Raw genomic sequence first — 21,635 nt, 5'->3', positions numbered from 1 at the left:
TCAGCATTCAACACCATAGTACCCTCCAAGCTCATCATCAAGCTTGAGGCCCTGGGTCCTGGACTTTCTGATGGGCCGCCCCCAGGAGGTGAAGGTAGGAAACAACATCTCCACTTCACTGACCCTCAACACTGGGGCCCCACAAGGGTGTGTGCTCAGCCCTCTCCTGTACTCCCTGTTCACCTACGACTGCGTGGCCATGCACGCCACCAACTCAATCATCAAGTTTGCAGACAACACAACAGTAGTGGGCTTGATCACCAATAACGACGAGACAGCCTACAGGGAGGAGGTGAGGGCACTCAGAGTATGGTGTCAGGAAACAACCTCTCACTCAACGTCAACAAAACAAAGGAGATGATCGTGGACTTCAGGAAACGGCAGAGGGAGCACCCCCCTATCCACATCGAAGGGTCAGCAGTAGAAAAGGTCTCCAAATGTGGAGAAGCAGTGGTGAAATGGTCCACCCACACAGACAGTGTGGTGAAGAAGGTGCAACAGCGCCCCTTCAACCTCAGGAGGCTGAAAAAAATGTGGCTTGTCACACAAAACCCTGATAAACTTTAACAGATGCACAATCGAGAGCATCCTGTCGGGCTGTAACATAGCCTGGTATGACAACTGCACCGCCCTCAACCACAATGCTCTCCAGAGGGTGGTGCGGTCTGCACAACCCATCACCGGGGGCAAACTACCTGCCCTCCTTGACACCTACAGCACCCGATGTCACAGGAAGGCCAAAAAGATAATCAAGGACAACAACCAACCGAGCCACTGCCTGTTCACACCACTATCATCCAGAAGGCGAGGTCAGTACAGGTGCATCAAAGCTGGGACCGAGAGACTGAAAAACAACTTCTATCTCAAGGCCATCAGACTGCTAAACAGCAATCACCAACTCAGAGAAGCAGCTGCCCACATTGAGACCCAATCACTGGACACTTTAATAAATGGATCACTAGTCACTTTAAACAATGCTACTCTAAATAATGCCACTTTAATAATGTTTACATACCTTTCATTACTCATATCACATTTAAATACTGCATTTTATACCATCTACTGCACCTTGCTTATGCCGCTCGGCCATCGCTCATCCATATATTTATATATACACATTCTCATTCACCCCTTTGTATTTGTGTGTATTAGGTAGTTGTTGGGGAATTGTTAGATTACTTGTTAGATTTGTGTGTATTAGGTCGTTGTTGGGGAATTGTTCGATTATTTGGTAGATATTACTGCACTGTTGGAACTAGAAGCACAAGCATTTTGCTACACTCGCATTAACATCTGCTAACCATGTGTATGTGTTTGATTTTATTTAAATTTGATTTGAATAGTTATATTGACACCGTCCGTCCAAGCTCGCTCATTAATGTCTTAATCAAAATTATGGATTGCCTCTTATCTGCTTGTCGTCCCCTTATGCCATAATTTGTACATCTCAATTGTCAGTAGAAACCACATTTGATTAAGCAAGTCAGCCATATCAGCTATGTTTTTTTGAAAGACAGTAAATGAGGCTGAATGAACTGTTTCGCTGCCAGACAAGGCTCCGCTGAAAGCCAGATAGGCTCCGCTGATAGCCAGACAAGGCTCCGCTGATAGCCAGATAGGCTCCGCTGATAGCCAGATAGGCTCCGCTGATAGCCAGATAGGCTCCACTGATAGCCAGGTGTAGCAGTGGTGAGGTGTTGGGACTGCTATTGGGACAGCTTTATGCAGGCCCTAACAGTTTGTGGGCACCGTTTGTCACTGTTATAGTGCAATTAATGTATTGTTTAGTGTTGTGCTGTGTAGTGGTTTTGCTGGCATGCTTCCCACTTTTTAATTTTTTCCCCCCACCAAGATTTACATGCTAAAAATCCCCACTGCTCAGCATTAAGAAGATGGATTGGGGCTTAGACCCTGCGATAGACTAGTGTCCTGTCCAGGGGATGTACATCAAGCTGCCTTACTCTACATAAACAGGAGATGGGCTCCTGCTCCTATGAACCGTTGGCCATTTACTACTTATAAGAACATTAGGATAACAACATGTGTTATTGGGTTTTAGATTAACACACTGGGACTGGCCTGACTGTGATTGCGGTCCCTGACTACTCACCGGTACTCCTCCAGGGCCCGGGGTCGCTGGTCGCCCTGGCAACCCTGGACCCCCATCCAGACCAGGAAAACCCTGAAGAGGGAACAACAGTAAATACAGCAGAACACAAACAGTACAACAGTACTAGTGTTGAGTATAAGTGTTTATGTGTATGCACTTACCCTCTCCCCCTTCTCCCCTCTGACACTAACTGAGGGGGCCTCACTCCCGCCAGGCAGACCCTGTCGCCCCTCAGGCCCCCTGGGGCCGTCCCTGCCAGGCAAACCATCACGACCCTGGAACACACACACACAATTAAATATCTCAGTGAATGATAAGTGGATGCTAATGTTTGAGCTACCAGTAACAGATCAATATTCAGTGGTGAATGACTCACAGGCTCTCCTTTGCGTCCGTCAGTACCGTCTCGTCCTATCTCTCCCTGTAGCAGAGGATCAGTAACTATTCAGGACAACTGATACAACAACTGACCCATAAAGCTTCCAAGACAACATGTCAGAGCAATGGTATTAAAACAATTCAATTGTTACCTTTTCTCCTCGCTCCCCTCGATCACCCTAGAGAGAGTAAAATGAACAGATAAGAGCGAGAGCAGGGCAAAGAGGGAAAGAGGGATGAAAAAGAGAGCACACACAAATTGAAAGGTATGGTGATAGTGTAATGATGGCTACTGTATGTGGATGGATGAGGGACAGTACAGTAACTCACCCGAGGACACTGTATGGTGCACGGCTCTGCCACTGGGCCCTGATAGGAAACAACATACACACTGAGACCCAGAGCACTCCACCATATTGTTGTCACTGAGTCCCTGGCAATGATTCACTGACTGACTGGGAGAGCATACATTGACAGCAATATCATGGGATCTACAGGATCTCTCTCTCTCACCTCCCCAACACCTTTTCCCCTCTTAACTCACCCCTCCCTCTGGTATCCTGGCGACGCCACACAGCAGGTCAGCCAGGTCGGCGTGCAGGGTGCCAAGCTGGGTGGCATCACGAGCATATAGGAGGTTCTGGGTGCTGCCATCTGTCACCGCCTGGCGCAGTTCCTCAGAGTCTGCCCGACCTATACCCACCGCCAGCACTGTGACACCTGATAGACACACACACATGGTCATGTAAATATTGGCATTGTATTTATTTACTGTACAACATTTTTGTTTTAAAACAGTCAGTGACAAGGGACTGTGGGGATAAAAATGATTGTAGCAGATTCTATAAGTAGAGATGTGCAGGTGCTGTATATCTGCTTGTGTGTTAGTGCTTTCTATACAGTCTGTGTGAGGCTACCTGAGGCTTTGACAGCACTGGCTGGGACAGTGATGTTGTCGGATGATTTTTTGTCTGCAATGATCACCACTACGCCAGGAACTCTTGGTCTACGACCAGCTGTCGGGCTGAGAAGGAACTGTCTAGTGAACGTCACTGCCTGGCCTGCAGGGAAAGATACACAGTTACATATCATCGCACACACACTTGCACACCAGGTTTTCTGTTAGCCGGTAATTGGCAGATTTTGGACGATAAAATAAATGAAAAGCCGATAAATAACATTATAGCTGGCCAAATTGTCCGGGGCTACCGTGCTGCTGAGTAGAGAGAGAGAGAGCGAGAGAGAGAGCGACAGAGGAGCCTTGGCAAAGGCTACTGTTGATTGCGAAGATGGAACGAAGTTAGACCGTATGCCTATAGTGAAAAGCCTACAAGGCAGGGCTCCATTTAGTCGCATTTTGCGACCCGTTGATTTGGCTGTGCGAGTAAAAAAATGTATTGGTCGTATCAGTGCGGGCTGCACATTCACTCACCTCAATCAAAACATCCTATTTTTTAGGAGGCTAAAACCATGATTTGAAAGTGTCTTCCTGCATGCCCCTGTACCCGTTTCCTTGGGGCCTGCTGTTGTGTCAAGCAAGCCACTCTCTCTCTTCTTTCCCGGGGGAAAAAATGCTCCAGGAGAAAGAAAGGTGTTCTGATTGTATAACATTTTAAAATCCAATTGCTGGGAAAACACAGCTATCCTGTTGTCACAGACGGAGAGAGGATGTTCTCAGCTTTCTGTAGGTATACTTCAGTGGAGGCTGCTGAGGGGAGGACGACACATAATAATGTCCAGAACGGATTAAATGGAATGGCATCAAACACATGGAAAACACATGGTATTTGATGTATTTGATACCATTCCACTGATTCCGATCCAGCCATTACCACGAGCCTGTCCTCCCCAATTAAGGCGCCACCTTCCTCCTGTGTTATACATTTTATTGTTCAACCCCCATTTTGAGCTCAATAGCAAAATGCACATTGGCCATAGCTAGTGCATAGGCCTAATTCGGCGGTATGTTACAACTGCAACGTTTTGGGGGAAATTAAATGTACTGTTAGGTTAATACATGGCTACTATGAGTAGGTATTATCTTTAGTTAGAGATGTGTTTTTAGTTTTCACTTGCTTAAATAAATTAGCCTATGGTATTAGAGCATATAAAGATGCAGGCAAATTCAGCTCTATAATTGTCTACCCAAAATGCATGACAATCACTGGATTAGGTTGCACATTTTGTACATTAAAATATTTAGAATCACAACATGAAAAGATGATGAAACAACTAATTTCTTCAATACCATCTCAGTAGTCTATTACACTTTTGAATAAAGCACTGTGAAAGACTTTGTGCGACCAAAGCATGGGCTGGTGTCACCAACTGAAAGACTTAGTGGCACCAGCGCACCAGGGAAAATGTTAGTCTAGAGACCTGCTACAAGGGGAATGTCCTCTGTATGGACTAGTGTTAATATTGTAGTGGACAAAGATAAGAAGAATGTTGGTGCGGCCAAAAGCAGGCAACTGCGCAACTTACTAAGTAGGATGCAATTTTGGAACATTAATGTTTTTATTTATAATACTTTTTGTTTTATCATTATTATTATTGTATATCATTATTATTATTGTATATCATTATTACTATTGTATATTATTGTTATTATTGTAGACCTATTTATTCATCTAAACCAGTTCTTTAAATATGCAAAACATGTTTTGTTTCATTCTGTTGAGACATTTTTGTTGGCTAAATTTAATTAAATTAAGTATTTTTAATTTTGTGCTCCGTATTTGCTGTAAAATAAGTTATAAGTAATCCTGTTGTAAAATAAATATAATCAGCCTATTGCTGTCATTTGTTGGGTAACTGCTGCAATATAGCCTGTGCAAAACTTTTGTGAAGGTTAAAACCAGTTCGCAAGTGTTTTGCTTGGTTCTGTTGAGCCATTTTCTTTTGCCGAATGAAGTTGCAACTGTAATGTTGTGTTTGCCGCAATATAATATCCTGCTCGTATTTTCCCTATAAACAATGGCTTGACTTACTTTTGATATTACCTTAATAAAGTTTATACATTTTTGTGAAGGTTTGCTGTGGTGTGGCTATTAGCCTATTATACTGCAGGCCTATGATATGAAGTGCACCGCTGCTCCAACTGACTCCGACAGTTAAGAAGAACGTTTTAGGCATTCCAGAGTTACTACTATAATCTAACAATATAACGCTTATCTTTATAAAAAAATATTCTAATAGAAAATGAATGAGTTAGCCTCCTTCTGTACACCTACAGTATAGCCTATCTGACAAGTATAAAGAAATTAATGTCGGTATCGCATGCCGCCGACATATCTGTGGGGCTCTGCCTAGGCTTCTCCTCCTTAATATATATATATTTAATAATAATATAATACAGCGGACACCTAAGCCTATAGGCCTATGCATGCAATTCCCTGCTGCATTTAGTGCTCAAATCTGGGACAGCTGAACCTTGAGGTGAACAGTTATTCTTTACAAGCATTTCACTAAATATGTGTGTGCGACCAATTACATTTTATTTGATTTATTGTTTTAGGAAAGACAAAAAACTATAAAACAATAGGATATAAAGTTGTGTATATGCTACACATCAGAACACAGGGAATAGTGTTTTTGTAATTAGTAAGGCCTATAGGTTGTTTTGAGCCACACATAAATGTGGCTCATTTAGCAAATATGGGTGGACGGCCTAATGGGTTATGCACCCAATGCATATGGATGACCGGTAAATATATCAAATGTCCGATAAATTAAAATCATTCAAAATGTTCCTAATGCAAAACCCTGACACGCACACACACACACACACACACACACACACACACACACACACACACACACACACACACACACACACACACACACACACACACACACACACACACCTATAGCATTCCCTGGGCCATCTTCAAAAGGCGTGGACAGGATCTCCTGAAGCAGCGTCTCACTGTTGCTATGGCGACTGAGCAGGAACCAGACCTTGGGCCGGGCGCTGTACACTACAATCCCCATCTGGAGGGGGCAGGAACCACAGAATATAACACCACACCACAGAATCACATCACAAAAGTACACCAGAAGCCAATATACAGATGTCTGGGCCTTCACAAAGCGTCTCAGAGTAGGAGCACTCATCTAGGATCAGGTCCCTAACCGTCTTATTCATTATGATCTAAAAGGCAAAACTGATCCAAGACCACTCCAGTACCTGTGAGTCACGGGCTCCGATGGTGGTTAGGGAGCCGGCCGCGCTGGTCAGGAGAGAGAGTAGGGGCTCAACCAGGCTGGTCCGATCCCTGGAAGCTGGAACCAGGAACACCACGTCCAGACGACCACCTACACACACTGAGGACAGACAGACAGACAGACAGACAGACAGACAGACAGACAGACAGACAGACAGACAGACAGACAGACAGACAGACAGACAGACAGACAGACAGACAGACAGACAGAGAGAGAGAGAGAGAGAGAGAGAGAGAGAGAGAGAGAGAGAGAGAGAGGATATTGAGTTGGGCTAGTTCCTCTTAGACTGGCAAAGAAACATTTGGGGAAGAAATGTCACAGTGCAGAAATGTTTACAAACTAGTAGTATAAGGGATTCAAGGGCCGGTATGAGAATTGTCAGTCTTACCAGTACGTTCGTCCAGTGAGGTCTCAGGGCCAACCTCCCTCTGGAAGCTAGGCTGCAGGGTGAAGCGGTACCTCAGGCCCAGACGCAGCCCTGTCACCCTGTAGGAGCTGGATGTCCCAGGCAGAGGGATGGACTGACCCGGACCAGTGTCTGTTTAGAAAACACACACACGGATGCAAGCAAGCAAGAACACACACACAAACCCGCACGCACGCACACACACACACAGACAAAGATTAGAGATCAACCTTTCAATGTGTAACATAGTCAATAAAATACAAAATTGAACCACATTATCCAGTGTCTGTCTCACCCCTCTCCTCTCTCCAGCGCAGGACGTATCCTGTGGCACCAGTCAATGGAACCCAGTCCAACAACACAGAATTCTGGGTAACCTCCATAGCACGCAGACCCCTTATAGGCTGTAAGGGAGCTGAGGAGGAGAGAAGCAAGGGATCAGTAATGGAGAGAGATACTGTGACTACAGTGGTTGACTAGTTATAGCCTATTACTAGGGCCAAGAGTTTTCTTGGTCAGGTCACATGGTCAGGAAACTCCTGTCCCTAACTATAGTGAATGAAAGGAGAGGAGATGGTGTTGACAGAGGAGTGTACCTGTGGAGGCAGTGATAGTGACAGCTTGACTCTCTCTGTCCCTGAAGATAGCAGCCAGCCTCACAGTGTAGCTCACCCCAGGCCGCAGACCATCCAGGTCAAACGAGGTTGCATCTCTACCGATCAGACGGCTCGATTCAGCCTCACCTACGTGGAACCAATAGAGAATATAATGAAAGAGTAAAAAAATATTACATGCAACAACAAAACATTTGGATGTGCATTTTATGTATGCATATGTATCTGTGTGTGTTTATATACATATCTATGTATTTATCTGTGTGTGTATCTGTGTATGTTTCTTTGTGTGCATCTGTGTATGTATCTGTTTGTGTGTGTATCGGTGTATGTATCTGTGTGTGTGTGTATCGGTGTATGTATCTGTGTGTGTGTGTGTATCATTTACATTACATTTAAGTCATTTAGCAGACGCTCTTATCCAGAGCGACTTACAAATTGGTGCATTCACCTTATGATATCCAGTGGAACAACCACTTTACAATAGTGCATCTAAATCTTTTGGGGGGGGGGTATTCCTTAAAGAGGTGGGGTTTTAGGTGTCTCCGGAAGGTGGTGATTGACTCCACTGTCCTGGCGTAGTGAGGGAGCTTGTTCCACCATTGGGGTGCCAGAGCAGCGAACAGTTTTGACTGGGCTGAGCGGGAACTGTGCTTCCTCAGAGGTAGGGAGACGAGCAGGCCAGAGGTGGATGAACGCAGTGCCCTTGTTTGGGTGTATCGGTGTATGTATCTGTGTGTGTGTGTATATCGGTGTATGTATCGGTGTGTGTGTGTATCGGGGTATGTATCTGTGTGTGTGTGTATCGGGGTATGTATCTGTGTGTGTGTGTGTGTGTGTGTATCTGTATATGTATCCGTGTGTGCATCTGTGTATGTATTTGTGTGTGTGTGTGTGTGTGTATCGGTGTATGTATCTGTGTGTGTGTGTATCGGTGTATGTATCTGTGTGTGTGTATCGGTGTACGTATCTGTGTATGTGTGCATCGGTGTATGTATCTGTGTGTGTGTGTATCGGTGTATGTATCTGTGTGTGTGTATCGGTGTATGTATCTGTGTGTGTGTATCGGTGTATGTATCTGTGTGTGTATATGTATCTGTATATGTATCTGTGTGTGTATCTGTGTGTGTATCTGTGTGTTTACCCAGGGCTGATCTCCAGTAGATGCGGTACCCTGTAACCCCGGCCATCCCTCTCCAGACCAGACGCAGCACCCCTGGGGTAGCCTCCAGCACCCTGACCCCTTCCACCCGGTCTACAGCAGCAGGTTCCCCTGCTACACACACACACACACACAATGAGAATACTGGAAGAGGAAATACAGTACAAAGCAGTACCCATCAAAACACCACATACAGTATAATACTACAGGAAAGTTACAGTTCTATGGGACATAATGCTAGATAGCAGGGTTGGGTTCAAATCCATTTCAAGTACACTGAAATTCAAATTCAACAATTTGGAATTGGAATTTAGATTACTTTCTGAATTGACATAGTACTACAGGAAAGTTGCACCTTCCAATGTTTTCATATCCATTCTAATCAAACAGAGGAAAATGTTACCGCACAGTCTCTATTCTTTAAGGCTGTGATGTAGTGGTGACTCACGTGTGGTGACTCTGACAGAGACTGGGGTTCCCTGTCTGTTCTGGACCAGGGCCATGACCTGCACCTCGTACTGAGCCCCTGGGTCCAGCTGCTCCAGATCCACCGCTGTCAGGTCACCACCCACCAGCTGGCTCCTCTCCTCCCCACCTACACCAAGACAGAAGGGGTGGTGGTGAGTGGTCTGGCACAAAATGGCTGCCTTGTTTCATTAATATTATGTTAAAGCCCTTGGGGGTTTGAGGCATATTGCTAATATACCACGGCTAAGGGCTGTATCCACGCCCTTAGCCATGGTATATTGGCCATACCACACCCTCTCGTGCCTTGTTGTTTAAATAGCCCGGAGATGGGCAACTGGAGGGCCGCAGGCGGGCCCCCTTTTGTAGGCCCGTGGACCAATTTCGTAGGCCTATGGCCCCCATCCCCATCAAAGTTGCCCATCCCTACAACTGACCAATAAGAAAGATAGCTCCAAACCTCTCTGCCAATAACAGCAAATGTTCAGTTTTCCCCTCCCCATAGACCACTCCCAGGCAGTCCTATCAAAATTCTTGCTTGAGAATTTGGCCAATGCTAAGAAGCTACTTTTGTTCATTTAAAAAAAATGTAATTGAAAACAATCACAATAGGGTACTTAATTGTTAGCCAGAAATGATTTGATATTGAGATAAAAACATCTGCATTGGACCTTTCAGTGTGAAAGGTGTAAATAGAGGTTCAAATGTTAAAAATAAGCTATGGACACTATGCTATTGAATCATGAACTATCAGGGAACATCATTCAGATTTAAAAACTTTTCAAAGCAGAAAAACTGATCAAATCTCTCACCATCAATTCGCTTCCAAGACACACGATAGGCTGTTGCTCCCTGCACGCCCACCCATGTTACCCTGACGACCTCACCGCGGGCCTCCTGGACTTGGAGTGAGGTCACTGTTCCCACAACACCCTGGTCTAATGCTGAGGACAGAGAGGTGGAAGAGTTCAGTCACCAATTTACAAGCACTGTCTATATGATAGTGTAGCACTCATTTAATTCAATCAACCCTTAAATTAACTAAGTGAGGGCAAACTAAAGCTGTTACCATATTGTTGACAGCTAACCAACTCATTCAAATGTTTTAGGGGCTATCAAGAAGAGAATGGATAGAGGTTAGCGGTCAATTTGGAAATTGAGCGATTGAGTACGTGTTCTGGTGTTCAGAGAGGCGGGGCGTCCTTCTCGAGAGCCAGTCAGTGAGGAGACTGACACCCGGTAGGAGGAATCTTCCTGAAGGCTGTCAATGGTGAAGGAAGTGACATCAGCGGCCACTGTGCGGGAGGACTCCACTCCTGTAGAGAGATAGGGTCAGGCAGAGAGGAGAATGCTACTGGGGATTGCTACTACTGTACTACTAGACTACAGAAACCACAAGACAATCCCTATAAAATGTGTTATTTGAGCCTTAATGTGCTTTGAGACCTAAGGTAAGGATTCATAAGAATGTAATTTATACATCAAATGACATCCATATAATTTATTGTAACCACGCCTACCATCTCCACTGCGCCAGGTAATCTTGTAGCCAGTTGCCCTGGAGACAGGTGACCATATGATGCGTATCCTCCGAGAGGTGACATCAACGATTCGCAGGCCGCTAACCGTGCTTGAGCCGGTGTTCACATTGGTCCTGGCCGAGAGGGTGACCACTTCCCCGATGCGTTGACCAATCACAGCCGCCACACCCAGGACCACAGCCTCGTCTGGCTGCAACCCCTCCAACGTGTAGGTTGAGGCCTCTGGTCCCAGATCATGGGACTGCTCAGCATCTAGGAGTGAAACACTGTTATAGACACAAACACTGGGACTGCTCAGCATCTAGGAGTGAAACACACTGTTATAGACACAAACACTGGGACTGCTCAGCATCTAGGAGTGAAACACACTGTTATAGAAACAAACACTGGGACTGCTCAGCATCTAGGAGTGAAACACACTGTTATAGAAACAAACACTGGGACTGCTCAGCATCTAGGAGTGAAACACACTGTTATAGACACAAACACTGGGACTGCTCAGCATCTAGGAGTGAAACACACTGTTATAGACACAAACACTGGGACTGCTCAGCATCTAGGAGTGAAACACACTGTTATAGACACAAACACTGGGACTGCTCAGCATCTAGGAGTGAAACACACTGTTATAGACACAAACACTGGGACTGCTCAGCATCTAGGAGTGAAACACACTGTTATAGACACAAACGCTGGGACTGCTCAGCATCTAGGAGTGAAACACACTGTTATAGACACAAACACTGGGACTGCTCAGCATCTAGGAGTGAAACACTGTTATAGACACAAACACTGGGGCTGCTCAGCATCTAGGAGTGAAACACACTGTTATAGACACAAACACTGGGACTGCTCAGCATCTAGGAGTGAAACACACTGTTATAGACACAAACACTGGGACTGCTCAGCATCTAGGAGTGAAACACACTGTTATAGACACAAACACTGGGACTGCTCAGCATCTAGGAGTGAAACACACTGTTATAGACACAAACACTGGGGCTGCTCAGCATCTAAAGAGAGGGTGAGAAAGACAGTAACACATACATACAAAAATAGGGACCGCTGCTTTAATTAAGTTTATCATAACATGTAAAATAATTGTATTTCGGAGGACTAGTTTAGCACAAAATCATTCCAATTAGAATTCATCTGACACTTACTGTTGCCTTGTCTCCAAGTGACCCTGTACCCTGTCGCCCCCAAAACACCTGCCCAGGCGATTCGGAGTCGCCGACCATTGATGTTTGTCACACGTAGGTTGGTCACTTTCTCCAATGCTTGTTCTGCAATCATACATCAATAATAACACTGTAGTTCAGTGGACAACCAAACATTTCCAATGTTCAATATCAAACTGTTTATTTCCCATTTTAAAACATTTTGCCATTTCATGCCAACTAAACATGGCCCAGGTGCGCTGTCCTGTACTTCCACACTAGCCCACAGGCCCTCTTCTGTCATCTCTGCCTGGGCTTGCTTCAGCTCACCTCTCCTCAGTATCTCTATTCACCACCCATTGACATGGATATTCAGCTGGCAGCCATTCATCACACAGCAGACCATTGTTTACCAAACTGGCAAACACACTGCAGCCCTGAGCCAAGATCTGCACCCATTCAATCTGTTCACATCCTCTCTCAAGACAAGCTGGAGCAAGCAGTAGCATACAATGTGTGTGTCACCTGCTTTGATGTAAACAGTGACCGGGTCCCCCTCGTTGTCTCCCACCACAGCTGTCACGCTGACCCCATAAGACACGCCCTCCGTCAGATCCCTAAGGTCAAGGGTCGTCTGGCTTCCAGGGACACTGCGTGTTTCCTCTGTTTGCGCTATAAATACACAGTGTTAACACCTATGTGGCCTCTGATCTAAAATAGTGCACTATATAAGGAGGGAATAGGATGTCATTTGAGACATGCCCTTACTTTCAGTATTGACCATGAGGATACGGTACTGTGTTGCCCCGGCAACCCCTGTCCATCCCAGTCGCACAGTGCTGCCCAGGGACTCTACCACTCGCAGGTTGGACACCCTCCTGGTGGAGACGGGGGTGGCCTCCTCTCGTCCATCATACAGGGTGAACAGGGTGATGACATACTCAGTGCTGGGCTGCAGCCCTGTCAGATCAAAACTAGTGGTGCTCCTGGAGAACGACTGACTTTGCACTCTGCCACCTGAGGAGTACAGTAAGTCAGTTAGATGTTGACTGTCAGTCAGTGAGGGTACATCAATGTTTGTGTGAGTGGATTGGTGTACTGTATGTAATTCATGCTGAGGGGTTTGAAAGTACATTCATATTTTGTATGTGTGTGTGCACTATTGTGTGGCGCACAAGTGTGTGTGTGCATACGCATGTACAGAACCAGTCAAAAGTTTGGACACCAACTCATTCAAGGTTTTTTTAATTTTTTTTTAAACTATTTTCTACATTGTAGAATAATAGTGAAGACATAAACTATGAAATAACACATACGGAATCATGTGGTAACCAAAAAAGTGGTAAACAAATCAAAATATATTTCAAAGTAGCCACCCTTTGCCTTGACAGCTTTGCACACTCTTGGCATTCTCTCAACCAGCTTCACCTGGAATGCTTTTCCAACAGTCTTGAAGGAGTTCCGACATAGGCTGAGCACTTGTTGGATGCTTTTCCTTCACTCTGCAGTCCAACTCATCCCAAACCATCTCAATTGGGTTGAGGTCGGGTGACTGTGGAGGCCAGGTCATCTGACGCAGCACCCCATCACTCTCCTTCTTGGTCAAATAGCCCTCACACAGCCTGGAGGTGTGTTGGGTCATTGTCCTGTTGAAAAACAAATGATAGTCCCACTAAATGCAAACCAGATGGGATGGCGTTTCACTGCAGAATGCTGTGGTAGCCATGCTGGTTAAGTGTGCCTTGAATTCTAAATAAATCACTGACAGTGTCACCAGCAAAGCCCCCCCACACCATCACACCTCCTCCTCCATGCTTCACGGTGGAAACTACACATGCGGAGATCATCCTTTCACCTACTCTGCGTCTCACAAAGACACGGCGTTTGGAACCAAAAATCTCAAATTTGGACTCATCAGACCAAAGGACAGATTTCCACCGGTATAATGTCCATTGCTCATGTTTCTTGGCTCAAGCAAGTCTGTTCTTCTTTTTGGTGTGCTTTAGTAGTGGTTTCTTTGCAGCAATTCGACCATGAAGGCCTGATTCACACAGTCTCCTCTGAACAGTTGATGTTGAGATGTGTCTGTTACTTGAACTCTGAAGCATTTATTTGGGCTGCAATCTGAGGTGCAGTTAGCTCTAATGAACGTATCCTCTGTAGCAGAGGTCACTATGGGTCTTCCTTTCCTGTGGCGGTCCTCATGAGAGCCAGTTTCATCATAGGGCTTGATGGTTTTTGCGACTGCACTTAAAGAAACTTTTAAAGTTCACAACACAACTGATTGGCTCAAATGCATTAAGAAGGAAAGAAATTCTACAAATTAACTTATCAACAAAGTTACTTGAAATGCATGCCAGAATACTACCTCATAAAGCTGGTTGAGAGAATGCCAAGAATGTGCAAAGCTGTCATCATGCAAGGGTGGCTACCCTAAGAATGTCAAATATAAAATATATTCTGATTTGTTTAACACTTTTTTGTTTTCCACATGATTCCATATGTGTTATTTCATAGTTTTGAAGTCTTCACTATTATTCTACAATGTAGAAAAATAGTAAAAATAAAGAAAAACCCTGGAACGAGTAGGTGTGTCCAAACTTTTGACTGGTACTGTATGTGAGGATGAGTGTTTGTGTCTGACCTTCCCCCTGCCTCCACTCCAGGCGGTATCCCCTGGCAGACTGGATTAGGTTCCAGGTGAGGCGGATGGAGGAGGGCCCGGTAGTGGCTGCCTTCAGCACCTGCTGCTCCAGACGCTCTGCATGGGGGGAGCACACAGACACAACACAACCACTGATACATCATCAAATCAAATCAAATCAAATTTATTTATATAGCCCTTCGTACATCAGCTGAAATCTCAAAGTGCTGTACAGAAACCCAGCCTAAAACCCCAAACAGCAAGCAATGCATGTGAAAGAAGCACGGTGGCTGGGAAAAACTCCCTAGGAAAAACTCCTGAGAAAGGCCAAAAACCTAGGAAGAAACCTAGAGAGGAACCAGGCTATGAGGGGTGGCCAGTCCTCTTCTGGCTGTGCCGGGTGGATATTATAACAGAACATGGTCAAGATGTTAAAATGTTCGTAAATGACCAGCATGGTCAAATAATAATAATCATAGTAATTGTCGAGGGTGCAACAAGCACGTCCGGTGAACAGGTCAGGGTTCCGTAGCCGCAGGCAGAACAGTTGAAATCATCATGCTATGTCAGAACCTCTTAAAAATCCTTCAGGTGATATTCAGCTATTTTAGGGGATTTCAATTCATGATGCATTTTTATTGGACTGCCAGTATAGTTGTTTTTAACAAATCTTACACTCTCAAAACTGCTGGGTTAAAAACAACCCAATTTGGGTTCTTTGGTAACCCAGCGCTGGGTAAATATTGCACAGAAAACACGCTGGGTTATTTTGACCCAGCCAGTTGGGTTGCTTGAATACCCTAACACGTTGGGTTGTTGGGATTACCCAAACATGGGTTAATTTAATAATCAGTTAGGTATTTTTTACTTTCATGCTGGATTGACCCAACAGCTGGGTCTTTTTTAATATGACATTTACTCTCACAGGTGGCAAAAAATATACTGCTCAAAAAAATAAAGGGAACACTTAAACAACACAATGTAACTCCAAGTCAATCACACTTCTGTGAAATCAAACTGTCCACTTAGGAAGCAACACTGATTGACAATAAATTTCACTTGCTGTTGTGCAAATGGAATAGACAACAGGTGGAAATTATAGGCAATTAGCAAGACACCCCCAATAAAGGAGTGATTCTGCAGGTGGTAACCACAGACCACTTCTCAGTTCCTATGCTTCCTGGCTGATGTTTTGGTCACTTTTGAATGCTGGCGGTGCTTTCACTCTAGTGGTAGCATGAGACGGAGTGTACAACCCACACAAGTGGCTCAGGTAGTACAGCTCATCCAGGATGGCACATCAATGCGAGCTGTGGCAAGAAGGTTTGCTGTGTCTGTCAGCGTAGTGTCCAGAGCATGGAGGCGCTACCAGGAGACAGGCCAGTACATCAGGAGACGTGGAGGAGGCCGTAGGAGGGCAACAACCCAGCAGCAGGACCGCTACCTCAGCCTTTGTGCAAGGAGGAGCAGGAGGAGCACTGCCAGAACCCTGCAAAATGACCTCCAGCAGGCCACAAATGTGCATGTGTCTGCTCAAACGGTCAGAAACAGACTCCATGAGGGTGGCATGAGGGCCCGACGTCCACAGGTGGGGGTTGTGCTTACAGCCCAACACCGTGCAGGACGTTTGGCATTTGCCAGAGAACACCAAGATTGGCAAATTCGCCACTGGCGCCCTGTGCTCTTCACAGATGAAAGCAGGTTCACACTGAGCACATGTGACCGACGTGACAGTCTGGAGATGCCGTGGAGAACGTTCTGCTGCCTGCAACATCCTCCAGCATGACCGGTTTGGCGGTGGGTCAGTCATGGTGTGGGGTGGCATTTCTTTGGGGAGCCGCACAGCCCTCCATGTGCTTGCCAGAGTTAGCCTGACTGCCATTAGGTACCGAGATGAGATCCTCAGACCCCTTGTGAGACCATATGCTGGTGCGTTTGGCCCTGGGTTCCTCCTAATGCAAGACAATGCTAGACCTCATGTGGCTGGAGTGTGTCAGCAGTTCCTGCAAGAGGAAGGCATTGATGCTATGGACTGGCCTGCCCGTTCCCCAGACCTGAATCCAATTGAGCACATCTGGGACATCATGTCTTGCTCCATCCACCAACGCCACGTTGCACCACAGACTGTCCAGGAGTTGGCGGATGCTTTAGTCCAAGTCTGGGAGGAGATCCCTCAGGAGACCATCCGTCACCTCATCAGGAGCATGCCCATGCATTGTAGGGAGGTCATACAGGCACGTGGAGGCCACACACACTACTGAGCCTCATTTTGACTTGTTTTAAGGACATTATATCAAAGTTGGATCAGCCTGTAGTGTGGTTTTCCACTTTAATTTTGAGTGCGACTCCAAATCCAGACCTCCATGGGTTGATAAATTGGATTTCCATTGATTATTTTTGTATGATTTTGTTGTCAGAACATTCAACTATGTAAAGAAAAAAGTATTTAATAAGATTATTTCATTCATTCAGATCTAGGATGTGTTATTTAAGTGTTCCCTTTATTTTTTTGAGCAGTGTACATTTCCTGCATGTCACGTCACTACTAAAACTACGCCTCCTGTTTTCTGATCTGACCGCTGCGTCACATCCCAATAACCCAGCACCAATAATCCAGCACCAATAATCCAGCACCAATAATCCAGCACCACCAACCCAGCACCACCAACCCAGCACCAACAAACCAGCACCACCAACCCAGCACCAACAACCCAGCACCAACAATCAAGCACCAACAATCAAGCACCAACAACCCAGCACCAATAACCCAGCACCAATAACCCAGCACCAATAACCCAGCATCAATAACCCAGCACTGCTCTTTTTTAAGAAAACAACCCAACTAAGTCACCCAACGCATCCAACTCAGCACTTGGGAACAACCCAGCATTTTTTAGAGTGTAGCTAGCTACACAAAGATAGTTGTGTTTCTCTTCCCATTTAAGATCTAAGATCTCAGAGAGGAACATTAGGGGGCATTCTGTCCTAAATAGCTACAGCACCCACCTCCCTTATCTCAATCGAGACCAATGAACGTGATGATGACTCGGCTTTAACTCAAACACAATGCCCTGCAATATTTTGGGGCGAACCGACCAAATTCACATAGAAATGTGAGTTATAGATCTGTCATATAAGAAGTGTCAGATCTGTTCTATGTATTTCTAATGCTTCCCATTCTTAAGTAAATTTTTTGGCGTCTTTTACTTTCGGTTTGCACTCCAGCCTCAAACAGCTCAAAATACAATATTTTTATTATGGAGAAATATATTTTACAGCAGTTTAGATTGTACAATGATTGTCTACTTGCTTTTTTTGTCATCCCTGTAAAATGAGTCATACACAGGGGGTGACTGTGTGTGTGTGCGTGTGTGGGTGTGTGCGTGCGTGCTTGTTCTTCTATCCTTGTGGGGGACCTGAAATCCCCAAATGTCCCCACAAGGATAGTACAACAAGGAAAATTCCCCCTCGTGGGGACATTTCCCACATCCCCATGAGGACAAAGGCTATTTTAAGCTTAGGGGTTCGGTTTAGGGTTAGGGGTTAAGGTTAGGGTTAGAGTTAGGGAAAATAGGATTAGGGTTAGAACTGGGGTTAGGGGTTAGGTTTAGGCGTTAAGGTTTAGGTTTAGGATTATGGTTAGGGGTGAAGGTTAGGGTTAAGGTTAGGGTAAGGATTAGGTTTAGTTTTAGAGTTAGGGAAAATAGGATTTTGAATGGATATACATTTTAGGTCCCCACGAGGATAGGAAACAAATCAAATCACATTTTATTTGTCACATGCTTCGTAAACAACAGGTGTGGACTAACAGTGAAATGCTTATTAAGGGCCCTTCCCAACAATGCAGAGAGAAAAAATATAAATAACAGAAAAACAATAATACGAGGAATAAAGAAATTCATAAAACTAAATGGTTGTTGTTCTCTCCATAGACATATACCATATATACAATGTTCTATATCTATGGCTCTCTCTCTATGGCTCTATTATTCTATTTCTCCTTCTTCTCTTTCTGCCTCTCCACCCCCTATAGTCCTTTACACTAAGGTCTGTGGAATGCAGCAGAAAGTATTTTATAAAGGCATTCTTTCACCGGCTAAAATTAACCACAAGTAGAAGTTACTGGGACAGAGACAGAGGAAAATAGACATAGGGACAGAAGGAGAGGGAAATGTATGTCTGCAGTGCATACATGCATTTGTGTGTAGCTCTGTACCTATCTTGAACCTGGCGGTAGCAGCAGGTCCCTCTGTGTTGGCTTCGTAGAGGGCGATGACAGTGACACTGTACTCGGTGTCTGGCTGCAGGTTCAACAGGGTGTGAGTCTCAGTGTCGCCAGCCACCTCAACAGACTTCCCATCACGACCTGGGAGAGACACAGGTACAGGGGGAGAGGAGATAGGGGTGAGGGAGAGAAGAGACGGGCAGGAAAGAGGAGAGCAGAGTAGACAGAGGAAAAATGGAAGGGTGAAATGGACAACGACAGTTGTTGTGTACACATTGTGTCACCGACTGCTCACTATATAAAGTATTAACAGCCTTGCTGATTCTCTCATAAATTCCATTCTGCATTTCTGCAGAACAACCCTTTTGTGTAAATACATAAGTCAATACTGATTGGTGCATCTCTCCGCTCCTTACCTGTGAATGGTCCCCAGACCAGTCTGTAGGCCCTGGCTCCACCCACTCCCCTCCACAGCACCCGGACGCTACGCTCTGACACGGTCTCTACTGACAGCTGCTGGGCCGCCTCCAGACGCACTGCAACACACACACACACACACACACACACACACACACACACACACACACACACACACACACACACACACACACACACACACACACACACACACACACACGAAGAATCAGCAAGGCTGTTAATCCTTTATATAGTGAGCAGTCAGTAACATAATGTGTGCACAACAACTGTCCTTGTGTTGTGTGCTTAGTCCCCTCCTGTACTTCTTGTTCACCCATGACTACGTGGCCACGCACGACTCCAACACCATCATCAAGTTTGCCGACAACACAACGGTGGTTGGCCTGATCACCGGCGACGATGAGACAGCCCACAGGGAGGAAGTCAGTGACCTGGCAATATGTTGCCAGGACAACAACCTCTTCGTCAATGTCAGTAAGACCAGGGTGCTGATCGTGGACAACAGGAAATGAGGGGGCGAGGACGCCCCCATCCACATCGTCAGGGCTACAGTGGAGCGGGTCGAGAGCTTCAAGTTCCTCGTTGTTCAAACCACTAAGGACTTAAAATAGTCCACACACGCAAACAGACGTGAAGAAGCCGCGACAGGGCTTCTTCCCCCTCAGGACTTTGAAAAGACTTGGTATGGGCCCTCAAAGCCTCAAAAAGTTATACAGCAGCACAATTGAGAGCATTTTGACTGGCTGCATCCCTGCTTGGTATGGCTTATGCACCGCCCTCGTCACATGGCGCTACAGAGGGTGGTGCGGACAGCCCAGTACATCACTGAGGTTGAGCTCCCTGCCAGCCAGGACCTCTATATCAGGTGGTGTGAAAGGATGGCCCGTAATATTGTTAAAGGCTCCAGCCATCGAAGCCATAAACTGTTCTCTCTGCTTCCGCATAACAAGCGGTACCGGAGTCTGACACCAACAGGCTCCTGAACAGCTTCTATCCCCAAGCGATAAGACTTCTAAATAGCTAACAAAATGGCCGCAGGGACTATCTGCAGATACACTTTTTATTTGTACTTTTGCACTGACTCTATGCACACTCTACACACACACACCCACATTCATACTGACTCTACACACAGACACACACACATAACACACCAACATTCATACTGACTCTACACACTCACATACAATCATCATATATGGAGCTGCTACTTTGTTTATCAGATATCCTGATTCCTAGTCACCTTACCCCTATACATACTGTATCTACCCCTACCACTCCAGTATCCCTGCACATTGTAAATATGGTATTGGCACTGACTCTGGAACTGTATATAGTGTAGCTTACTTACTTTCTCGTGTTCTTCTCATTTCTATTTCTCGTGTTTTTGTTCGACTTGACTCTATTATAATTGTTTGATTCTACTGATATTGATTATACTGCATTGTTGGGAAAGAGGAAGCAAGAAGGCATTTCACTGTACTTGTGCACGTGACAATAAAAACTTGAAACACAGACACACACAGACACACAGTATGCATCCTGAAATAGGGAAAATATGAACAACAGAGAAGAGCTTCAGACTTTAAATGATCAATGCAGGCAACAGTCAACACCAGGCGGCAGTATGATCTTCTAACCATTTAAAAGTTGTCTGAGATAAACGTGCAAACCCACTGTGCACACACTTGTTGAATCAACGTTGTTCCACGTCTGAAATGACGTGGAACCAACGTGGAATAGATGTTTAATTGACATCTGTGCCCAGTGGGAAGCTCCCTATCTGGCGATGAAAACCTTTCTGATTACTGTTACCTCTCCACCTATCATTCACATAAAGTCGCAAATGCATGAGGCCAATCTGTATAGTTTACGGTTGAATATTTTCAGTGAACTGACTTGCCTAGTTAAATAAAGGTTAAATTGATCAATAACAAAAAACAATCCTCAGCAATCTACACACAATCACCGATCAAGACAAAGCGAAAATAGATTTTTTTGAAATTTTAGCAGATTTATAAAATATTTAAAATAGAAATACCTTATTCACATAATTATTTAGACCCTTTGCTATGAGACTCGAAATTGAGCTCAGGTGCATCCTGTTTCCCTTGATCATCCTTGAGATGCTTCTCCAACTTGATTGGAGTCCACTTGTGGTAAATTCAATTGATTGGACATGATTTGGATAGGCACACACCTGTCTATATAACATCGCACAGTTGACAGTGCACGTCAAAGCAAAAACTAAGCCATCGAAGGAAT

At 45.1% G+C, this 21,635-nt stretch overlaps 1 protein-coding gene across 6 annotated transcripts in view; it reads right to left on the bottom strand.

The window, feature by feature from the left end:
• LOC115150540 (collagen alpha-1(VII) chain) overlaps nt 1-21,635 on the bottom strand; it is a 120,197-nt gene that overhangs the window by 56,808 nt on the left and 41,754 nt on the right. For all 6 annotated transcript variants that reach the window (XR_003867123.1, XM_029693953.1, XM_029693952.1 and 3 more), the window contains exons 11-33: nt 19,349-19,468; nt 18,924-19,073; nt 14,708-14,824; nt 12,832-13,080; nt 12,589-12,735; nt 12,067-12,189; nt 10,883-11,155; nt 10,535-10,678; nt 10,175-10,306; nt 9,346-9,492; nt 8,880-9,011; nt 7,718-7,864; nt 7,417-7,536; nt 7,104-7,253; nt 6,678-6,814; nt 6,355-6,481; nt 3,406-3,549; nt 3,033-3,208; nt 2,819-2,857; nt 2,641-2,667; nt 2,487-2,531; nt 2,272-2,385; nt 2,111-2,182 (exon numbers count right to left, since the gene is read on the bottom strand). Coding sequence is in view for 5 of the 6 variants with exons in the window: in XM_029693953.1 (XP_029549813.1) it covers nt 2,111-2,182; nt 2,272-2,385; nt 2,487-2,531; nt 2,641-2,667; nt 2,819-2,857; nt 3,033-3,208; nt 3,406-3,549; nt 6,355-6,481; nt 6,678-6,814; nt 7,104-7,253; nt 7,417-7,536; nt 7,718-7,864; nt 8,880-9,011; nt 9,346-9,492; nt 10,175-10,306; nt 10,535-10,678; nt 10,883-11,155; nt 12,067-12,189; nt 12,589-12,735; nt 12,832-13,080; nt 14,708-14,824; nt 18,924-19,073; nt 19,349-19,468 (3,032 nt within the window). In the remaining variant the exon portion in view is untranslated. The remainder of the gene's footprint in view (nt 1-2,110; nt 2,183-2,271; nt 2,386-2,486; nt 2,532-2,640; nt 2,668-2,818; nt 2,858-3,032; nt 3,209-3,405; nt 3,550-6,354; nt 6,482-6,677; nt 6,815-7,103; nt 7,254-7,416; nt 7,537-7,717; nt 7,865-8,879; nt 9,012-9,345; nt 9,493-10,174; nt 10,307-10,534; nt 10,679-10,882; nt 11,156-12,066; nt 12,190-12,588; nt 12,736-12,831; nt 13,081-14,707; nt 14,825-18,923; nt 19,074-19,348; nt 19,469-21,635) is intronic.

This window comes from Salmo trutta, chromosome 16 (assembly GCF_901001165.1).
Source record: "Salmo trutta chromosome 16, fSalTru1.1, whole genome shotgun sequence".
NCBI classification, from domain to species: Eukaryota; Metazoa; Chordata; class Actinopteri; order Salmoniformes; family Salmonidae; genus Salmo; species Salmo trutta.
The sequence above is the reverse complement of the archived record's forward strand: the minus strand, read 5'-3'. Positions and strand labels throughout refer to the sequence as shown.